This window comes from Sciurus vulgaris, assembly GCF_902686455.1.
Source record: "Sciurus vulgaris genome assembly, contig: HiC_scaffold_642_arrow_ctg1, whole genome shotgun sequence".
NCBI classification, from domain to species: domain Eukaryota; kingdom Metazoa; phylum Chordata; class Mammalia; order Rodentia; family Sciuridae; genus Sciurus; species Sciurus vulgaris.
The window spans coordinates 15,081-36,105 of record NW_027632381.1 but is presented as its reverse complement, the minus strand read 5'-3'; the positions used below and the strand labels follow the sequence as shown (position 1 = coordinate 36,105).

The 21,025-nt window shown below is 38.0% G+C and overlaps 1 protein-coding gene across 1 annotated transcript; it reads right to left on the bottom strand.

Annotated features, from left to right (window-relative positions):
• Window positions 1-7,319: 7,319 nt before the first annotated feature.
• LOC306652890 (transcription factor E2F6-like) lies at window positions 7,320-8,721 on the bottom strand. Its single transcript, XM_079125525.1, has one exon. It carries the CDS (start codon window positions 8,405-8,407, stop codon window positions 7,610-7,612), a length of 798 nt encoding a protein of 265 aa, XP_078981651.1. The 5' UTR covers window positions 8,408-8,721; the 3' UTR covers window positions 7,320-7,609.
• Window positions 8,722-21,025: the final 12,304 nt, after the last annotated feature.

Genomic DNA, 21,025 nt, shown 5'->3' with positions numbered 1-21,025 from the left:
AGAGACATCAGGAAAGAAATAAAAAAATTCTTAGAGGTAAATGAGAACAATGACACAACATATCAAAATCTCTGGGAAACTCTGAAAGCAGTACTAAGAGGAAAGTTCATTGCATTGAGCTCATACATTAAAAAAATAAAAAGTCAACAACTAAATGACCTAACATTACACCTCAAAGTCCTAGAAAAAGAAGAACAGATTAACACCAAAAATACTAGAAGACAGGAAATAATTAAAATCAGAGCTGAAATCAATGAAATTGAAATTAGAGAAACAATTCAAAAAATTGACAAAACAAAGTTTGTTCCTTGAAAAAGTAAACAAAATTGATAAACCCCTAGCCACACTAACAAAGAGAAGGAGAGAGAAAACTCAAATTACTAGAATTTGTGATGAAAAAGGGAAGATAATGACAGACACCATTGAAATACATAACATAATTGGGAGCTATTTTGAAAATCTACACTCCAACAAAATAGAAAATATCAAAGACATTGACAAATTTTTAAAGACACATGATCCTCCCAAACTGAATCAGGAAGACATACACAATCTAAACAGATCAATTTCAAGCACCAAAATAGAAGAAGCCATCAAAAGCCTACCAACCAAGAAAAGCCCAGGACCAGAAGGATTCTCAGCCAAATTCTACAAGACCTTTAAAGGAGAACTGATACCAATACTCCTCAAAGGATTTCAGGAAATAGAAAAGGAGGGAACCCTTCCAAACTCATCCTAAGAGGCTAGTATTACTCTGATCCCAAAACCAGGAAAAGACACATCAAAGAAAGAAAACTTTAGACCAATATCCCTGATGAACATAGATGTAAAAAGCCTTAACATAATACTGGAAAATCACATACAAAAATATATTAAAAAGATAGTGCACCATGATCAAGTGGGGTTTATCCCAGGGATGCAAGGTTGGTTCAACATCCATAAATCAATAAATGTAATTCACCACATCAATAGGCTTAAAGTTAAGAATCACATGATTATTTCAATTAATGCTGAGAAAGCATTTTATAAAATACAGCACCCCTTCATGCTCAAAACACTAGAAAAAAATAGGAATAGTAGGAACATACCTCAACATTATAAAGGCTATCTATGCTAAGCCCACAGTCAACATCATTCTAAATGGAGAAAAACTGAAAGCATTCCCTCTAAAAACTGGAACAGGGATGGCCTCTTTCACCACTTCTATTCAACATCATCCTTGAAACACTTGCCAGAGCAATTAGACAGACCAAAGAAATTAAAGGGATACAAATAGGAAAAGAAGAACTAAAGCTGTCACTATTTGCTGATGACATGATCCTGTATTCAGAAGATCCAAAAACTCCAGTACAAAACCTCCAGAACTAATAAATGAATTAAGCAAATTAGCAGGACATAAAATCAATATGTGAAAATCTAATGCATTTCTATTCATAAGTGATGAATCCTCTGAAAGAGAAATTAGGAAAATCACTCCATTCATGGTAGACTCAAAACAATAAAATACTTGGGAATTAATCTAACGAAAGAGGTGAGAGACCTCTACAATGAAAACTACAGAACATTAAAGAAAGAAATTTAAGAAAAGCTTTGAATCTCCCATGTTCTTGGATAGGCAGAATTAACATTGTCAAAATGGCCATTCCAGCAAAGGCGCTATACAGATTCAATGTAATTCCAATTAAAATCCCAATGACAACCCTCATAGAAAGGGATAAACAATCATGAACTTCATCTGGAAGAACAAGAGACCTTGAATAGCCAAAACGATCCTGAATAGAAAAAGTGAAACAGGAGGTATCACCATACCAGACATTAAACTATACTACAGAGCAATAGTAACAAAAATAACATGGTATTGGCACCAAAATAGACAGGCAGACTAATAGTACAGATTAGAAGACACAGAGACAAAACCATATAAATACAGTCACCTCATACTAGACAAAGGAGCCAAAAATATACAATGGAGAAAAGATAGCCTGTTTAAAAAAATGGTGCTGGCGAAACTGGAAATCCATATGCAGTAAAATGAAATTAAACCTCTATCTCCCACCCTGCACAAAACTCAACTCAAAATGGATCAAAGACATATGAATTAGACCAGAGACCCTGCACCTAATAGAAGACAAAGTAGGACCAAATTTTCATCATGCTGGCTTAGGATCAGACTTCCTCAACAAGATTCCCAAAGCACAAGAAATCAAAGCAAGAATCAATAAATGAGATGGAATCAAACTAAAAATATTTTTCTCAGCAAAGGATACATTGAAGAATGTGAAGAGAGAGCCTACAGAGTGGGAGAAAAATCTTTTCCACATGCACTTCAGATGGAGCACTTTTCTCCAAAATTTATAGAGAACTTACAAAACTTTACACTAAAAATACAAATAACCCAATCAATAAATAGGCCAAGGAACTGGACAGACACTTTACAGAAGAAAACAAACAGGCAATTAATGAATATATGAAAAAGTATATTTCAATATCTCTAGTAATTAGAGAAATGGAAATTAAAACAACTCTAAGATGCCATCTTACTCCAATTAGAATGGCTATTATCAAGAACACGAACTATAATAGATGTTGGCGTGGATGTGTGGAAAAAGGCACACTTTTACATTGCTGGTGGAGTTGCAAATTGGTGCAGTCACTCTAGAAAGCAGTATGCAGAATCCTAAGAAAACTTGGAGTGGACCACCTTTTGACCCAGTTGTCCCACTCCTCAGTTTATACCCAAAGGACCTAAAATCAGCAAATTACAGTACCACACCCACATCAATGTTTATAGCAGCTCAGTTCACAATAGCTAGATTGTGGAACCAACCTAGATGCCCTTCAACAGATGAATGGATAAAGCAACTGTGATATATATACACAATGGAATACTATTCAGCCATAAAGAAGAATAATATTATGGCATTTGCAAATAAATGAATGGAATTGGTGAATATCATGCTAACTGAAATTTGCCAAGCCCAAAAAAACCAAAAGCTCAATGTTTTCCCTGATAAGTGGAGAATGATACATAATGGGGGTGGGTGGTGGGGAAGGAGAGAATAATGGGGGAATGTTAGAATATATAGAAGAAAATGAGAAGGAGGGGGTATGAAAAATGGTGGAATGAGACAGACATCATTACCCAATGTACATGTATGATTACATGAATGGTGTGAATCTACATTGTGTACAACCATAGAAACGAAATGATGAACCCCATTTGTGTACAATGAATCAAATGGCAGTCTATATATTAAAAGCTAAATAAAAAAAGATTTACAGTTCAATGGCATTAAAAGTCACCTTAAAAATCAGGATCCAGCATTTCCAAAACTGGGATTTCCTAAAATATTTTTTTCTGAGATGTTAATAGTTGGGTTATATAAAAAGACTCTCATTGTCAAATTAGTTTGAGAAATATGTAATACATCCTCCATGTATTTGATGCATGCTTACATATTGAAGACACTGAGAAGTACCATAGTAAATAAACCTTAAATTTGATTTAAAAAAAAAAAAGATTTACTGTTCAAAAACACTATGAAGTATTAGGTTCTTTGTAATTTTCTTAAATATTTTTTATGAATGTATTTTCCAAATGTATGGCCATTTTTCACAAGGGCTTCTGAATTTCATGAAGCACTATCAATCATATAAATGTTTTGCGCTGCAATGCTCTGAATAATTCTATTAGTCTATTCATATTAGAGGATTTTTTTCTGACTATTTCCAGAAACCTAATGAACATGACTGAAGTGCAATCTTAGTAATATCACACCTTTAAATGAATATGTTGTACCTGTAGTCAGCAGACTGTGGGACTTCTCAGTGCCCAGGTGTACATGAGACCATTGACAGAACCTGCCCCCTTATACATGTCCATCTATACTATGTATATACTGTAGGTTCTTCTTCTCTAGATAACCCTAACTGATACAACTAGCCATCATAACACAATCTGCATTTTATTCACCATGATTCTATGGTAGACACTGGATGACCACTTTAGGAGAATCATGCTTTTCTCACCAAATCCAAGATTGTAAATTCTACTCTTGTCACTAGTTGATAGAGGGGAACTCTGAGGCCCCACGAGCCTTCCGTGTTCTCATTAACCCTCAGCACAGTCCTTTGCAGGGGCCTTCCTAATTATCCTCTTCCTGCTCCTCATTGTACAGCTACTGCTAAATTTGATAACTAATGTCTCACGTCTCATGATCCTTTGCAAGCAGTGTTACTGCACAAACTCTCTCATATTGTTCATGACATGCCCTCGCCTGAGATTTAAGAAGTAGATGTCAATTTTTTTTCTAATGGTTGCAGATGTTGGGTTTGGGAAGGTCTGAATGTGTGACTATTTGCAGTAGCCTTGGGACTCCCCTAGTAATCACCTGCCTTAGGACTGTGGGGGGCAGTAGCATTTAGCAGCAAGTTTTGTGGTTTTCTGAACTGGATTCCAGATTCAGTATGATTTAAATCATGTATGCAGATTCAGAAGACCCCATTACCCTTTATTATTTTCATACCGATACTGACTATTTATAGCTTCAATATAACAAATTAATTAATGATGACAAATTATTTGACTTAGCATCTCAGCTGCAGCTCAAACACGTGGTATTTTTTTCATTTGATAAATACTTTCATTCCTGGCAAAACTCAGTGAGACGTGTAACTGCTGAGCTTCCTTGACTATCTCTTATCTTAAAGAGAAATTGCATGAATGCAATTAATTTTATTAACAATCAAAAAAGATAGTGTTAATGTACAATTACTAATCAGACTCTTATCAGCTGAGTTGTTTCTGTTCACCATTCATATATTGATGTCCTAACCACTAGCATCACAAAATGTCACTGTGTCTGTGATAAGGTCATTAAGGAGGTAATTAAATCAAATTAGGGCAATAGAATGGTCCATAACTCACTATAACTGGTGTTCTTATGAGAGGGATTTCAGTCACAGACAGAAATATAGGGACAGCTATGGGAAGGCTCAGGAAGAATATCCCAATCTACAAGCCAAGAAGGCAGGCCTTAGAGAAATCCAATATCAGAGACACCTCGGCCTTGGGCTTCAAGCCTCAGAACTGTGAGAAAATGAATTTCTGATGTTTGAGTTACCCAGTCTTGCTACTCTTTTATGGCCGCCTCAGCAAAGTAATGCATAGACTTAGTGCTGTGGAGGAGGCAAGTATCATTGTATGTACTTTATATGCCTATACTCATACTCTTACTACTAACAAAACACCATATAATAGTGATTGTACCTGAACACCTAAGCACTGAAGAGAACACGCTAAACCTCCTAAATTATTTTATGTTAAATTAATGGCCATGAAAGAGTTGCTTCTTATTTTCATTCTCATCCTACCTACACAAACACAATATTATTCTAAAATGTAGAAAATTTCCCTGCTAGATTGAACTTCCCCAAACACATGAGACCCACAAAATCTGACTTTGCTGAGAGCTCTCTAGAATGTTGTGCCACTGGAATTATCATACATTGCTTTCACAGGGGATGGAACAATGATAGTAACTTTGGAAAAGAGCTTGACAGTTTCTTATAAAATAAAATATACACTTGTTATGTGACCCAGAAATCCCACCATCAGATAATTGTGTGAATAAAAAGTTATGCTAAGGTTCTGGGGCATAGCTCAACGGTAGAGTACATGATTACCATGGTCAGAACCTGGTTTTGATCCCTAGCACCACAAACATACAAAATGTTTATGCTCACTCCAATCCTCTTGATGTGTGTTCATGATGAATTTATTCATAATTACTGAGGTTTGAAATGAACTCAAATGCCCTTCAATGGGAAAATGAATGAAAGAACTGTGGTTGCTATACCAATACATTTAGATACTACTGAGCCATAAATAAGAACTTACTGATATATACAAGAAAAGGCTTAATGTCAAATGCCTTATATCTATTGGAAGAAGTTTTACTCAATTTACATACTATGTGATTTCATTTATATGCAAGTCCCTCACAGAATCACAATCTAATGGTAAATTACCAAGTAAACCAAGGGAGAGAGTATGACTTCTCAACTTAGGTAGAAATAGCTAGGTCTTGGAAATGTGGGAACAGACCTGGAGACAGGTCAGAGTACAACTCATAGTTAGTAAAACCTCTCTGACTGAGGAGCAGGCTTGCATACAGACATACATCACAAAAGCTTAACATAGTTTCCAGTTTCATCATGACTGAATATTTGGCTCAGTTAATGAAGATCTTACCTGATTGCATTTCTATACTTTCCCCTAAAGCCTTGGGGTATGCCACCAATATGCTAGGACACAGTAGCTCTGTAGGTAGCCTGGCATCAAGAAGTATCCAACTCCAATTAAAGCACAGGGAACCACATTAAAATGCTTTAATTAAATCCATGAATGTAAATGTATGGGACGTTTATAATATTGCTACATGCACAAGTGTGGAAAACCTCTCCTGTAACCCTCACTCAAGGAAATCTGAGCATTTGTGTGTCACCTTCCATATATACATTATTTTGCTTGTACAAGTGTGAAAAAGGTAATTTACACATATTTCTTAAGTTATCTAAATATTATACAGATATATACAGAAACATCACATTTAGGTCTACATATAAACATGCAAAATGTACAACTTAACTGCAAACATGAACCAGTGTAAGGGAATTATTTTGTGATATATGACATAGTACTTAAGTGAAGGCAGAAAACATCAATTCTTATAGCAGCATGATTTACGATAGCCAAGCTTTTGTAAATACATGCCCTTCAACAGATGAATAAAGAAAATGTGGCATATGTACACAATGGAATATTCCTCGGCCATAAAGAAGAATGAAATTAAGGCATTTGCTTGTGAATGGATGGAAATGGAGAATCTCATGCCCAGTAAAATAAGCCAGACTCAGAAAGTCAAACATTGAAAGTTTTCTCTGATGTGCAGAAACTAGTCCAAAACAAGTGGGAGGAAAAAGAGAGAGACAGTGAAGTGTGGGGTTCCAGCAAAATAGAAGAAAGGTCTCTGAACCAGGTCAAGGGATTGAGGGAGAGGGAGGCGGGACAGGATGATGGAAGAAGAGTGGAGTGAATCTAACCTAACTTTCCTATATACGTGCATGAATATACTACAGTGAACCTCACCATCACATGTATCCTCATGACACTAACTAAAAAATAAAGAGTAAAAATAAATAGCAGAAAGATAAGTAGAGTAGATGGAAGGGAACAGAAGGGAGGGAGAAGAAGAGGGGAATGAAGAAATACTGGGGACTGAATTAGAGCAAATTATATTCCATGACTTTATGTCAAATTGAATCCTGATATTAAATATAACTAAAATTAAACAATAAAAGGAGAGGGGGGAGAGAGTGTTCTCTCCCCACAAATAGTGAATCATTATAAAAACATGGGTTTTTGAATGCAGAAACCATAATCATCCAGTAATCTGAGTAGGGAATCACTCATACACTATTATCCTTAATGCTGCTGAAAGTGAGAGTACTTCTTGGATAATTTATTGCTCTGAGAGTCAAATTGATGCACCACTCATCCACATAGGATGTTGCAAAAAACATTCAATCCATCCATCCTGAAATGCTATCAAATGTTGTTTTCTTCCGGCGAATCTTCACTTTGCTGAGGAGAATTTTCTCCTTCCTCAGGGCAGTCCGGATGTTTGCTTTCAGATGAAGATGTCCCTACTCCATCAGACGCTTCCTCATTTGAATGGTTCTGCTCCATTTCGCACAAATACACATCGATGGGTCCTTTGGTGCTCCGTACGTGTACCTCAAGATAGTCTTCTCTGGGTGCCGCAACATCCAATGTGGTTTCCTCTGGAGCTTTAATGGCAATAACAATCTGTTCACGAAAGTCTTGGATGCTATGGACATCTTGACACGTCACATATGCCAAGCTTTCATTTGTTTTGTCATCCGTTAACTCGTACAGCTGTTGAGAGCAATCCTTAATCAACTCATCCAAAGCATCTTCCATTGCTGACAAGTCTGACAGTTCCTCTTGCAGCTTCTTTCGTTGGGCTGAGGCTTCAGAATTGTTAAGGTCAGACCCTATCCATTGAACATGGTTCTTGGATTTCTTTTCCACGAAGTCAATTCCATTTAAGACACTGGTAATGTCATAGAGCCTTCGTTTCGGTACTCCCAGTTTCGCTGCGGCCTTGTTTAAGTCAAGAACGCCCCCAGGAGTGGATGTGATGAGATCCACAAATTTTTGAGTTAAACCAACCAGCGACACGTGAAAACGAGGTCTCTTCCCTTCGGGAGCTTTAATCCCGGAGACATTTTGTGCACTACCTTCTGCATTCATCCCTACTTTTGACGGCGGCAGGCTCTCCACCTTGCTGGGCCGATGAACCCCCTTGACGGAGGGGTCCATCAGATGGCGGGGCAGTATCCCAGCCAACAGTGACTGGCTCGTGCTGCTGAACTGGAGGCCAGGAGCGGGCCTCGAGCGCTAGGAGTGGCCTTCTTTCACCAAGAGCTGCTCTGATTGCCTCCAGCAGTGCCAGTGCTTCCCACTCGCGCTGGCTTCCGGGTGCCTGGCACGTGACCCGCCCTGTAGTCTGCTCAGAGCGCCCCCTGGCTCTGCCGCCTGGCACTGCCCTGCACCACCCTGCACCGCTTTGCCGGGTCTGCCGCCCAGTGGTCCCACTAGAGGACAGCTCCTGCTGCCAGTGCAACGGGTGTCGGTCACCCTGGCAACCAGACCCAGGACCCGCCATCAACAATTTGAAAATTGAAAATGAAAACAAAATACAAGTAATAAACATGATTCAGTGACACACACACACCGTTCTTAAGCGATGTCATCAGATCACTTAAGATCTGATGTTATCTCGTTCCTATGTTATCTTGTTCATTTTCCAAAGCTCTTAGTGGAAATACCACAAGTGCTAAAATAAAGTCCCAAGGGATGTAAGTACTTTTCCCACCATAGGTGTGTTACAACCAGGATGGAAATCCATGGCTACTGCTTGTATAACCTGTATGAAGGCTGTGTAGGCAGCACCCAAACAATTTTGCCTCAGCCAGCTGCACTGAATATTTTTCCCTTTCTCCTAACTACTACCTAGTTCTTCCTCCAGCTCTGTGGCCTAGGGTTTTCACACCTAATTGGTGGCAAAATGGCATGCCCCACACCTTGTATCCCTTTTAATTTGTACCCTAAGTTTTCAGTCTTTTTGGACCAGCAAACACTTTAAAACTCCATGAGAGGGAGAAATAATTGCTATTTATAGTCTGATGACATCCCTTAAGACTGGTGTGTGTATTCTCAGTAGGGTTCTTTGTTGCAGAAATACCCTTGGCTCTGTGATGCCAATGGGGCTGAGTTGTAATTCTTGGTTTGTGCATAGTAATGGGGGTTGGGAAGGTTGGAAGTAGGAATTGTCATTCTGTATGACATGTGGCTATAGTCATGTGGAAGTTTATAGAGAGAAAAATAGGTTTGCTACGTTCCCTCCATTCTTCTTAGGAACTTGTAATGAAATCTGAAAAGTGTTTACAGGAGATACACCAGTTTCTCAGGAAACATGTGACATCAGCTCTTTCTCTGTATCCCCAGAAATGTTCTAATAACTTTGGTATTCTAGTTGTATTTTTTTCTATAGCACAGTAAAATAAGGGTTACTGAAAAGAAGTTTTAAATGTCAGTATTTGTCCCAATGATTTCATCAGGTACACCATGTGTAGTCAGTGAGCTTCATGTCAACCATTTTTCTTATTGAATGATGACTAACTTCCCTTATGTTTTTCCAAGATTACTGATTTTCTCACTTTTCTTTCTTTTTAAGATTTTTAATTGTTTAAAAAATATCTGCATCTATTTATGTATAATTGGACTTTTTTGGTATCAGTCATTTAACCCAGGGGCACTCATCCTCTGAACCACATCCCCAGTCCTTTTTTATATTTTATTTATTGACAGGGTCTCACTAAGTTGCTTAGATTCTCACTAAATTGCTGAGACTGGCTTTGAACTTGCAATTCTGAACATGTAAAACTACTAAAAGAAAACAGAGGAAATACTTCAGAAGATTTATCTGGGCAGTAAGTTTTTGCCTATGACTCAAAACCAAGAGTAACAATGGTAAAAATAAGCCAAATAATGAGATCTAGCTGGCAGAGTAGAATCAGGCAACATGTTTCATAGTTCAGAATAAAAATATGAAAAACAGATAGGCAGTAAGGTAGATGATAAAGGGAATATAATGGTACTCAATATTAGGTTGACACAGACTCGAATAGACTCAGATGTTCTGGTTACTGGAAGAGAGAGTGTGAAAAAGAGTACATCAGTTCCAAACCTGGCCCCATGCTAGTGGTCCAGAGCAGGAAGTGGAGGGTGACATCAATAGATTGAAAAAAAAAGAGAGAGACAAAGTTAGAAAAATTTCTTAAAAAATAGTGCCATAGGAGAAAAATCATACTGAACTTAGCTATACAGAAACTGCATTGGGGTTTACCAGTGAAAATTACTCCATTCTTTTCACTAGTCAGTAGAGCATGCTGGAGCAGGAAGTTATGTTGTGAAAGTTGCACCTAAGTTTGTAGCTTTGGGGAGGACAAAATCATGCATCTTTATCTCCACTGTAGATAACAACAAATTATAGACATGGAGAATGCCTTTGAAGCAAACCATTTATATAACATATCCAGGAAGATCATACAAGCTGAAGGTCGCCAAGATCTACTGCTGACTAGGGAGTTTCGTGTAGGGTACTGCCCACACATTCCAGTGCCTGAACATAGGATGTCTTTCCCTGTACACCAGGATCTCTCCAGGAGTGCACACATACACCAGTCACCCACCTTGGGACAGGTTCCTCCTGCTGAGACACGAACACACAAGCACAATCATGTCTGCACAAGCAGGAGGCTCTTTGGTGCCTGAACCCATAGCAGAGCTCACAGCACCACCATAACAGTCATGGAGAATGGCAGGTGAGAATTCTGTTAATAGCCTCTGAAGCCCAGTGCTTTTCTCCCCACATACAGGAAGCAACCACCTATGCCTGAGAGCTGGCATGAAGAAATTTGGTGGATGCCCTCTGTCTGCCACCAGATAATAAGCTGGCCCCTGGGTTGACACCACGCTAACAAAACTGCATAAATGTACATGGTAGTTCGGTGGGGGAAGACTGTAAAGATAGGTCGTGGGGCTTGAGTTCCACCCACTTTTTTAGAAGCAGGATACTGATGCTGGGAAAAAGTAAATGTAGAGTACTGCTGCCCAGCACAGTGTCAGTTGTCGATTACATGCTACCAGCACAAAGAAGTTCAGACAAAACAAAGTCAAGACTTGACATTTCCACACCACCAATACCTAGAACATTCCAAATCTGAAAGTACATGAAAGTACTCTCTTGACCTGAAAAATCCCAGCAAAGGAATAATTTCAGTATTTTTAATGTGAGTTTTCTTATTTCACTGGTATTGTCTTCTATGTCTGTTTTGTTAGCCCCCATTATGTTATTACATGCATTTATAATTTTTTGTATTTTTTCTTTTCCTTCTTTTTGTAAATCTGTTTTTATTGTAAACAAAAGACATACATCTTGTTTCTGTTTGTACATGAAGCAGAGGCACACCATTTGTGTAATCATACATTTACATAGGGTAATAGTTTTTGATACATTCTGTTATTTTTTTCCTTCCCCCCACCTCTCCAACCCCTCTTTTCCCACTATACAGTCCCTCCTTCCGCCATTCTTGCCACCCTACAACTCCCAATTATGTGTCATCATCCGATTATCAGTGAGATCATTTGTTCTTTGGTTTTTTGAGATTGGCTTATCTCACTTAGCAAGATATTCTCCAATTGCATCCATTTGCCTGCAAATGCCATAATTTTATTATTCTTTATGACTGAGTAATATTCCATTATATATATATATATATATATAAATATATATATCACAGTTTCTTTATCGATTCATCTATTGAAGGGCATCTAAGATGGTTCCACAATCTGGCTATTGTGAATTGAACAGCTATGAACATTGATGTGGCTGTATCTCTGTAGTATGCTGATTTTAAGTCCTTTGGGTATAGGCCGAGGAGTGGGATAGCTGGGTCAAATGGTGGTTCCATTTTAAGTTTTCTAAGGAATCTCCATACTGCTTTCCAGAGTAGCTGCACTAATTTGCAGTGCATCCAGCAAAGTATGAGTGTACCTTTTTCCCCACATACTCACCAACACCTATTGTTGCTTTTATTCTTGATAATTGCCATTCTAATTGGGGTGAGATGGAATCTTAGGGTACTTTTGATTTGCATTTATCTTATAACTAGAGATGTTGAACATTTTTTCATATATCTGTTCATTGCTCATAGATCTTCGTCTGTGAAGTGTCTGTTCATTTCCTTAGCCCATTTGTTGATTGCATTATTTGTATTCCTGGGGTAGAGTTTTTGAATTCTTTATATATTCTGGAAATTAGTGCTCTATCTGACGTATGAGTGGCAAAGGTTCTATCCCACTCTGTAGGCTTTCTCTTCACATTGCTGATAGTTTCCTTTGCTGAGAGAAAGCTTTTTAGTTTGTATCTATCCCATATATTGATTCTTGCTTTTATTTCTTGTGCTATGGGAGTCCTGTTAAGCAGGTCTGATCCTATGCTGAAATGTTGGAGATTTGGACCTACTTTTTCCTCTATAAGATGCAGGGTCTCTGGTCTGATTTCAAGGTCTTTGATCCATTGTGAGTTGACTTTTGTGCAGGGTGAGAGATAGGGGATTAGTTTCATTCTGTTGCATATGGTTTTCCAGTTTTACCAGCACAATTTGTTGAAGAGGCTATCTTTTCTCCATTGCATATTTTTGGCACCTTTGTCTGGTATGAGAAAATTGTATTTATTTAGGTTTGTGTCTGTGTCCTCTATTCTGTACCATTGATCTACCTGTCTATTTTGGTGCCAATACCATGCCATTTTTGTTACTATTGGTTTGTAGTACAGTTGAAGTTCTGGTATTGCGATACCCCCTGCTTCACTCTTCCTGCTAAGGATTGCTTTAGTTATTTTGGGTTTCTTATTCTTCCAGATGAATTTCATGATTGCCTTCTCTATTTCTGTATGGTATGTCCTTGGGATTTTAATTGGAATTGCATTGAATCTGTATAGCACTTTTGGGAGTATGGCCATTTTGACAATATTAATTCTGCCTATCCAAGAACATGGGAGGTCTTTCCATCTTTTAAGGTTTTCTTTAATTTCTTTAGTGTTCTGTAGCTCTCATTGTAGAGGTCTTTCGTCTCTTTTGTTAGATTGATTCCCAAGGATTTTATTTTTTTTGAAGCTATTGTGAATGGGGTAATTTTCCTAACTTCTCTATCTGAAGATTCATCACTTATGTATAAAAATGCATTAGATTTATGAGCATTGATCTTATATCCTGCTAGTTTACTGAATTCACTTATGAGTTCTAAAAGTTTTCTGGTAGAATTTTCTGGTTCCTCTAAATATATAATCATGTCATCAGCGAACAGGATAGTTTGAGTTCTTCTTTTCCAATTCGTATCCCTTTAACTTCTTTGGTTTGTCTAACTGCTCTGGATAGAGTTTCAAGTACGATGCTGAATAGAAGTGGTGAAAGAGGGCATCCCTGCCTTGTTCCAGTTTTTAGGGGGAATGTTTTCAGTTTTTCACCATTTAGAATGATATTGGCCATGGGCTTAACATAGATGGCCTTTGCAATGTTAAGGAATGTTCCCACTCTCCCTATTTTTTTCCACTGTTTGGAGCATGAAGGGATGCTGTATTTTATCAAATGCTTTTTCTGCATCAATCACAATAATCATGTGATTCTTGACTTAAATATTTTGATATGGTGAATTACATTTATTGATTTTTGAGGATTGAACCAACCTTGCATCCCCAGGATAAAACCCACTTGATCGTGATACACTGTCTTTTTAATATAATTTTATATGTGATTTGCTAAGATTTTGTTGAGAATTTTTGCATCATTGTTCATTAAGGATATTGGTCTGAAATTTTCTTTCCTCCATGTGTCTCTGTCTAGTTAGGTGTCAGGATGATATTGGATTCATAGAAAGTGTTTGGGAGGGTTCCCTCCACTTCTATTTCATGACATACTTTGAGGAGTATTGGAATGAGCTCTTCTTTAAAGGTTTGTAGAACTCAGCTGAGAACCCATCTGGTCCCAGATTTTTCTTTGTTGGTAGGCTTTTGATGACTTCTTCTATTTCATTGCTTGAAATTGATTTATTTAAGTTGTGTATGTCCTCCTCGTTCAGTTTAGGTAATTCATGTGTCTCTAGAAACTTCTTGATGTCTTCGAGGTTTTCTGTTTTGTTGGAGTATAGATTTTCAAAATAGCTTCTAATTTTGTTTTGTATTTCACTCGTGTCTGTTGTGATATTTCCTTGTTCATTCCGAATTTTATTAATTTGAGTTTTCTCTTTTCTTCTCTTTGTTAGTGTGGCTAAGGCTTTATCAATTTTGTTTATTTTTTCATACAACCAACTATTTATTTTGTAGATTTTTTCTATTGTTTCTTTTATTTCAATTTCATTGATTTGAGGTCTGATTTTAACTATTTCCTTTCTTCTACTATTTTTGGTGTTGCTCTCTTTTTCTTTTTCAAGGGCTTTGAGCTGTAGTGTTAGGTCATTTATTTGTTGACTCTTTCTTCTTTTATAGAATGCGCTCCATGAAATAAATTTTCCTCTATGTACTGCTTTCACAGTGTCCCAGAGATTTTGATATGATGTATCTTTGTTCTCATTTACCTCTAAGAATATTTAATTTCCCACCTGATATCTTCTGTTTTCCATTCATCATACAATAGCTTATTATTTAATCTTTAGGTGTTGGAGTAGTTTCTGTTTTTTATTCTATCATTTATTTGTAATTTCAATCTATTATGATCTGATAGAATACAAGGTAGTATCTCTATCTTCCTGTATTTGCTAGCAGTGGCTTTTTAGCATAAAATATGGCCTATTTTAGAGAAGGATCCATGTGCTGCTGAGAAGAAAGTGTATTCGCTCTTTATTGGATGGTATATTCTATATATGTTGGTTAAGTCTAAATTATTGATTGTGTTATTGAGATCTATGGTTTCTTTGTTGAATTTTTGTTTGGAAGATCTGTCAAGTGGAGAAAGAGGTGTGTTAATATCACCTAGTATTATTGTGCTGTGGTCCAATCAAGAAGGATTTGTTAGACGTAAATGGATGAGCCACAGTTTGGGTCATAGATATTTGATTGTTATGTCTTGCTGATTTGTGCTTCCCTTAAGCAGTATGTAATGTCCTTCTCTATCCCTTCTGACTAACTTTGGCTTGAAGTCCCCATTATCTGATATGAGGATGGATACTCCAGCTTTTTTGCTGAGTCCATGTGCATGGTATGTTTTTTCCCATCCTCTCACCTTTAGTGTATGGGTATCTCTTTTTATGAGATGATTCTCTTGCAGGCAGCATATTGTTGGATCTTTCTTTTTAATCCAATATGCCAGTCTATGTCTTTTTGATTGATGAGTTCAGGCCATTAACATGCAGGCTTATTTTTGAGATATGATTTGTATTCCTGGTCTTTTGGCTTTTTTTTTTTTTTTTTTTTTTTTTTTGACACGACTTGGTTTCTCCTGTTCCTTAGGGTACTTCCTCCCTTTGCTGATTTACATCGTAGTTTTTCATCTCTTCCTCATGGAATATTTTGCTGAGAATGTTCTGTATTGCTGGCTTTCTTTCTGTAAATTCTTTTAGCTTTTGTTTATCATGGAAGTATTTTATTTCATCATCAAATCTGAAGGTAAGTTTTGCTGGGTATAAGATTCTTAATTGGCATCCATTTTCTTTCAGAGCTTGAAAAATGTTGTTCCAGGCCCTTCTAGCTTTGAGGGTCTTGGTTGAAAAACCTGCTGATATCCATATTGGTTTCCCCTGAATGTAATTTGATTATTTTCTCTCGCAGTCTTTATAATTCTGTCTTTATTTCGTATGTTAGGTATTTTCATTATAGTGTGCCTTAGTGTGGATCTATTGTAATTTTGTATATTTGGAGTTGTATAAGCCTCTTGTACTTGATTTTCCATTTCATTCTTCTGATTTGGGAAAATTTTTGGTATTATTTCTTTGAATAGATCTTTCATTCCTTTGGTTTGTTTCTCTAAGCCTTCCTCAATCCCGATAATTCTTAAATTTGGCCTTTTCATGATGTCCCATAATTCTTGTAGATTCTGTTCATGATTTTTTACCATCTTCTCTGTTCGGTCAACTTTGTTTTCAAGATTAAATATTTTGTCTTCAATGTCTGAGGTTCTGTCTTCCAGTGTTCTATCCTATTGGTTATGTTTTCTATGGAGTTTTTAATTTTATTTGTTGTTTCCTTCATTTCAAGGATTTCTGTTTGGTTTTTTTTAGTGTCTTTATCTCTTTACTGAAATGATCTTTTGCTTTTGCATTTGCTCTTTTTGCTGTTGAGTGGTATGATCAATCAAAGCCTGCATTTGCTCTTTCAACTCATTGTTTACCTCTCTGATCATTTTAATTATGTACATTCTGAACTCTGACATTTCTTCTGCCATGACGTAATTGGATCTTATTGATGTAGCATCTAGGTTTGTTTGGGACATTTTCTTCCCTTGTTTTCTCATATTCCTCAGGTATCTACCTCTCTAGTAGTGATACTCTGGGATATTACAGATTTCCTCTATTGACTAATATTGTCTCTGTAGATTTCCAATAACTCACCTCTTAATCTTCATTAGGCCGAAGTCTTGGAGGAACTTGATAATGCAGTGCTCCACAAGGTACCTGCCCCTCTAGGGGTGGTGGCCTTCAGGTGGGGTGTATTCCCTGTTAGTGGGCAGAGGTGCCTCCACTTGTTGACTGATGGTCAGCCAAATGGAGACTAGAGTGCAGACTGGGGCACATCTGATGTGGGCCTGTGTCTCGGTGCTACTGTCCTGGTGGGAAAGCCTTGACCGGAGTGGTAGACTTACGTGGTGGGGAAGTTTTGTTGGGCAGCTCTCCTCTGAGAAGTTCCCTTTGATCCAGGACTACCACCTCGCTAGGCAGCCCTCCTCTGCGAAGTTCCCAATCTACTGCCTGGGCTGGGAAGCCTGGCCCCGTGAGGGACTCCTTTGCTGAGCAGCCCTCCTCTGCTGTATTCCCTGGGGACCAGAGCTACAGCCCAGGCCTCAGACCCTCACTCTGCATCAAAGCCTCTCACTGTGCGGCCCTCCTCTGCAATGCTCCTGGTTTACTGGGTTCACAGCTCCAGCAGGGGAGTTTCACTGGGCCACTCTACTTCATGAAGTTCCCTATGTTTTGGGACTACTGCCCCATCCGGGGAGCCCACCCAGTGGGATAATTCACCCGGTGGCTCTGAGTTGGTTCTGAGTCTCTCAATACCTCCTCCTCTTGACTCCTGGGTCTTGTCAAAGGTCCTCTATTCTCCTGTAGGTGTCTCAGGAAGGGAGCCGCCCTTCCAATGATGATGGCCATGCCCTCAGGAATAATTCAGAATGTCTGCATCAGCCTATAAAGAAGCTGGGGAGCCCCAGCGAGGGTGTCAGCAGAGAGGCAATTTCAGTGTCCTTCAGCAGTAGGGGGCACAGGGAGGCAGTCTCAGCAATGGCACCCGACCTCAGTCTGGGGTCAGTTGGCCTGGCTCACCCTCTGGCTAGCTCCACAATCAGGCGGGCTGGCTCATCTGCCGGCTTGCTCTGACCTCGGCGTGGTGGTCAGGTGGGGTTGCTCATTGATGGAGCCCAACCTTGGTGCAGGGGCCAGGCGGAGTTGCTCAGTGATGGCGTCTGACCTCCGCATGGGGGTTGGGCTGGCTGGCTGCCTGCCGGCTAGCTCCATGATTGCAACGGGCCTCGGCTTGTTGGTCAGACGGGGTCCTTCTTCTCTTTTTAAATTAATATTTATTGAGTGTATTCTCCCTATCTTTTTTCTTATTTCTCATTTTATAATTCCCTTCCCTTTTGCATTCTTCCTTTTCTCATTTTTTCTTCTATCTCTTTCCTATGTCATCCCCTTTTCTTTCATTTACTCTTTCTGCTATTTATTTATATTTTATGATTCATATAGTTGAATGTTCATTTTATATTTCTCATTGCTTAATCTTTCAGCCTGTTTTATTATTACTCCCCTTTCCTGACCTCTGGGAAACAGAATTGTAGAGAGCATTTTCAATAAGTTTCTATATGTGTTAGAATAAGTATTGCTTTCAAATTGTTGCTGCTACTGATGGTTATTCTGTACTCTCAAATTGGTGTTGGCAATTGAACATAGCACTTTAAACAAACAGAGTGGGTGGTTTGATACTGAGAGATACCCCTGGCATAGGGGTAACATAAAGAGAAAGAAACTCACTAATAAGAGCTTTTTATAACAGTGGAAGAAAGGTCCAACTCAAGATATTCACAAATTTCAACACAAACACACAAGAAACATGAGAAAACAAGATAACAAGCCACTTCCCCAAATTCATAACTCCTCAATAACTCAAGCTATATATAAGCAGTGAAAATGACAGGAAAATAATTCAAATACCTCATTTTCAAAATGTTCATTAACTAAGAACTAAGAATCCTTGAACTAAAAATGTTCAAGTACTAATAAATGAACTAAGAAAGTGAATGCAGAATATGAAAGAACACTTCAATATAAAGATAGAGTTTTGGAACAAACCTCAACCAAATCTTTGGAATAAACAACTTAATAATCTAAATTTAAAATTCAGCGAAGAACTGAGTATGGTGCACACCTGTAAACCCAGTAACACAGGAAGCTGAGGCATGAGGATCATAAATTCAAGGCAGCCTTGGCAACTTAGTGAAATCTTGTCTGAAAATCTTAAAAAGGGACTGGGAGTTCATTGGTACAGTGCCTTTGAGTTCAATCCCCAGTACTGCAAAGGAAAAAAAATTCAGTGAAGTGTCTCACCAACAGACTAAATCAAGTCACAAAAGGATTTCATGGCTCAAAGACAAGGTAGATAAACTAGGATAATCAGACAGTAACAAAGTAACAAAGTAACAAAATAACAATCTATAAACAGAATATACAAGAGCTCCAAGACAAAATTCAAATATCAAATTTAAGACTCAGAGCTCTTGGGCTGGAGTTGTAGCTCAGTGATAGAGCACTTGCCTAGCGTGTGTGAGGCAATGGGTTTGATTCTCATCACCACACAAAAATAAATAAATAAAAGTGTTGTGCCCATCTATAACTAATTTTTTTTAAATATACAACTCTTGAGGAAGGAGTAGAAATTGATGCTAATGACTTAGAAAATTTACTCAGTGAAATAATAGCAAAAAATTTCTGTAATCTTATGAATAAGATGAACAGAAAGATACTGGGGACATTTAGAACTCCACATAGGCATGACCAGTAAAGAACATCTCCATGATCCACTATAATTAAAATGACAACTATTCACAAAAAAGAAGAGATTTTAAAAGATGTAAGAGTGAAACACTGTCACAGGACTTGGGCCTGAAGTGAAACTGAGGCAGTGTAGAAATCCCCTCTTCACATCCCAGTCCTTGCAGTTGTGCCAGTCAAATTTCTGACTGTTGGTTAAAGTAACAGGCACAAGCTTATTAGAAGGGATAGGAAAAGAGAAAGGGGGGTACTCTCAAAGAAGATAGCAGGTCCTATCAGAGAGGAGAAGGATGCCATGCCCCACTTTCCCTCCAGTTTTATAGGGGGTATCAGGGAAATTTCCAGGGAGTCCCACCCAGGTTCTCCTTTTGACTTCACTGACAGCATAGGAACTGAAAGGACCATTTCAAAGAGAGGACAGTGTGATGTTCATGGAGTTGGGGATTATAAGGAAATTGTGTCCGCCTGTTAGTCTCAGTTTCCTGCACCCTCACTGAGTTTATTTTCCTTTGAATATCCCTCAGCAAGCTTTCCTTTTGAGGATCTTGATGGGGGTTGTGATAGTTTCAGTAACCAGAGAGGGTACAGGCTGTCTGGTAGGACACTGTGATTTTTTTAAGGGGATGTCATTATGGCTGGCAGATGTTTTAACATACCAAACACCCATTCTTGAGGTGCTTATCTCTTCAGAAAGGTTTTCCAGGATTCAGACACCCCTTCATTGTTTTGTCCCTGCTTGTTCATATTGACTAGAAAACTAATGACCACAAGTCACTTATAAATGCAAACATCAAAATAAGAGCAGATTTCTCAGGATAAACTAAGGCCAGGAAGACATGAAATGATGTACTTCAAGTCAAGAAGGAAAATAACTGCCAAACTGTATACAACAAAGTTCTCCTTCAGAATTGAAGAAGAAATTAAAACCATCCATATGAACATAAACTAAAGGAATTCATGCCCCAAAACCCAGACAGCATTGTAGAAGATACTTAAAGGAACCATGTACACAGAGGAAGATAAAATAACTGATACGGCATAGAAGATAATAAATCTTATTACAAGAAACAATAAGCAAAAGAGAATTTGTACTGAAATAAATGTTAGAAAAAATGATGGGAAGTAATTCATAATTCTATATAATACCACAGACTGGAAATGGTATGAGATCTCCAATTAAAAGACATAGACTGAAGGGTTGGATTGAAAAACAAGATACCACTGTATGTTTTCTACAGTAAACAAACCTAACCAGCAAACACATTCACAGAATGAAAGTGACAAAATGGAAAATTATTCTCCATCCAATTGGTATCCCACATCAGAAGTAGCTGTGCTCAAATCCAACAAAGCAGATGAAATTACTCAGAAGAGACAAAAAGGTCACCACATGTAGGTAATGGGAACCGCATAACAAGAAGATATAAACATTTTAAATATTTATGCCCCAAATGTCAGTATGCTATAACTTCATAAAACAACACTTCTCAACATAAATGGATGGACACACCCTAATACAATTATAGTAGATAACTTGATTACAACAATCTCACAAATAGATAGGTCATTCAGGCAAAAAACCAAGAAAGGTACTACAGAGTTAAACTATACTTAGATTAAATA

What these genes read in the sequence shown, in the direction of transcription:
- LOC306652890 (XM_079125525.1), bottom strand. Translation starts at nt 8,407, where the DNA reads ATGGACCCCTCCGTCAAGGGGGTTCATCGGCCCAGCAAGGTGGAGAGC.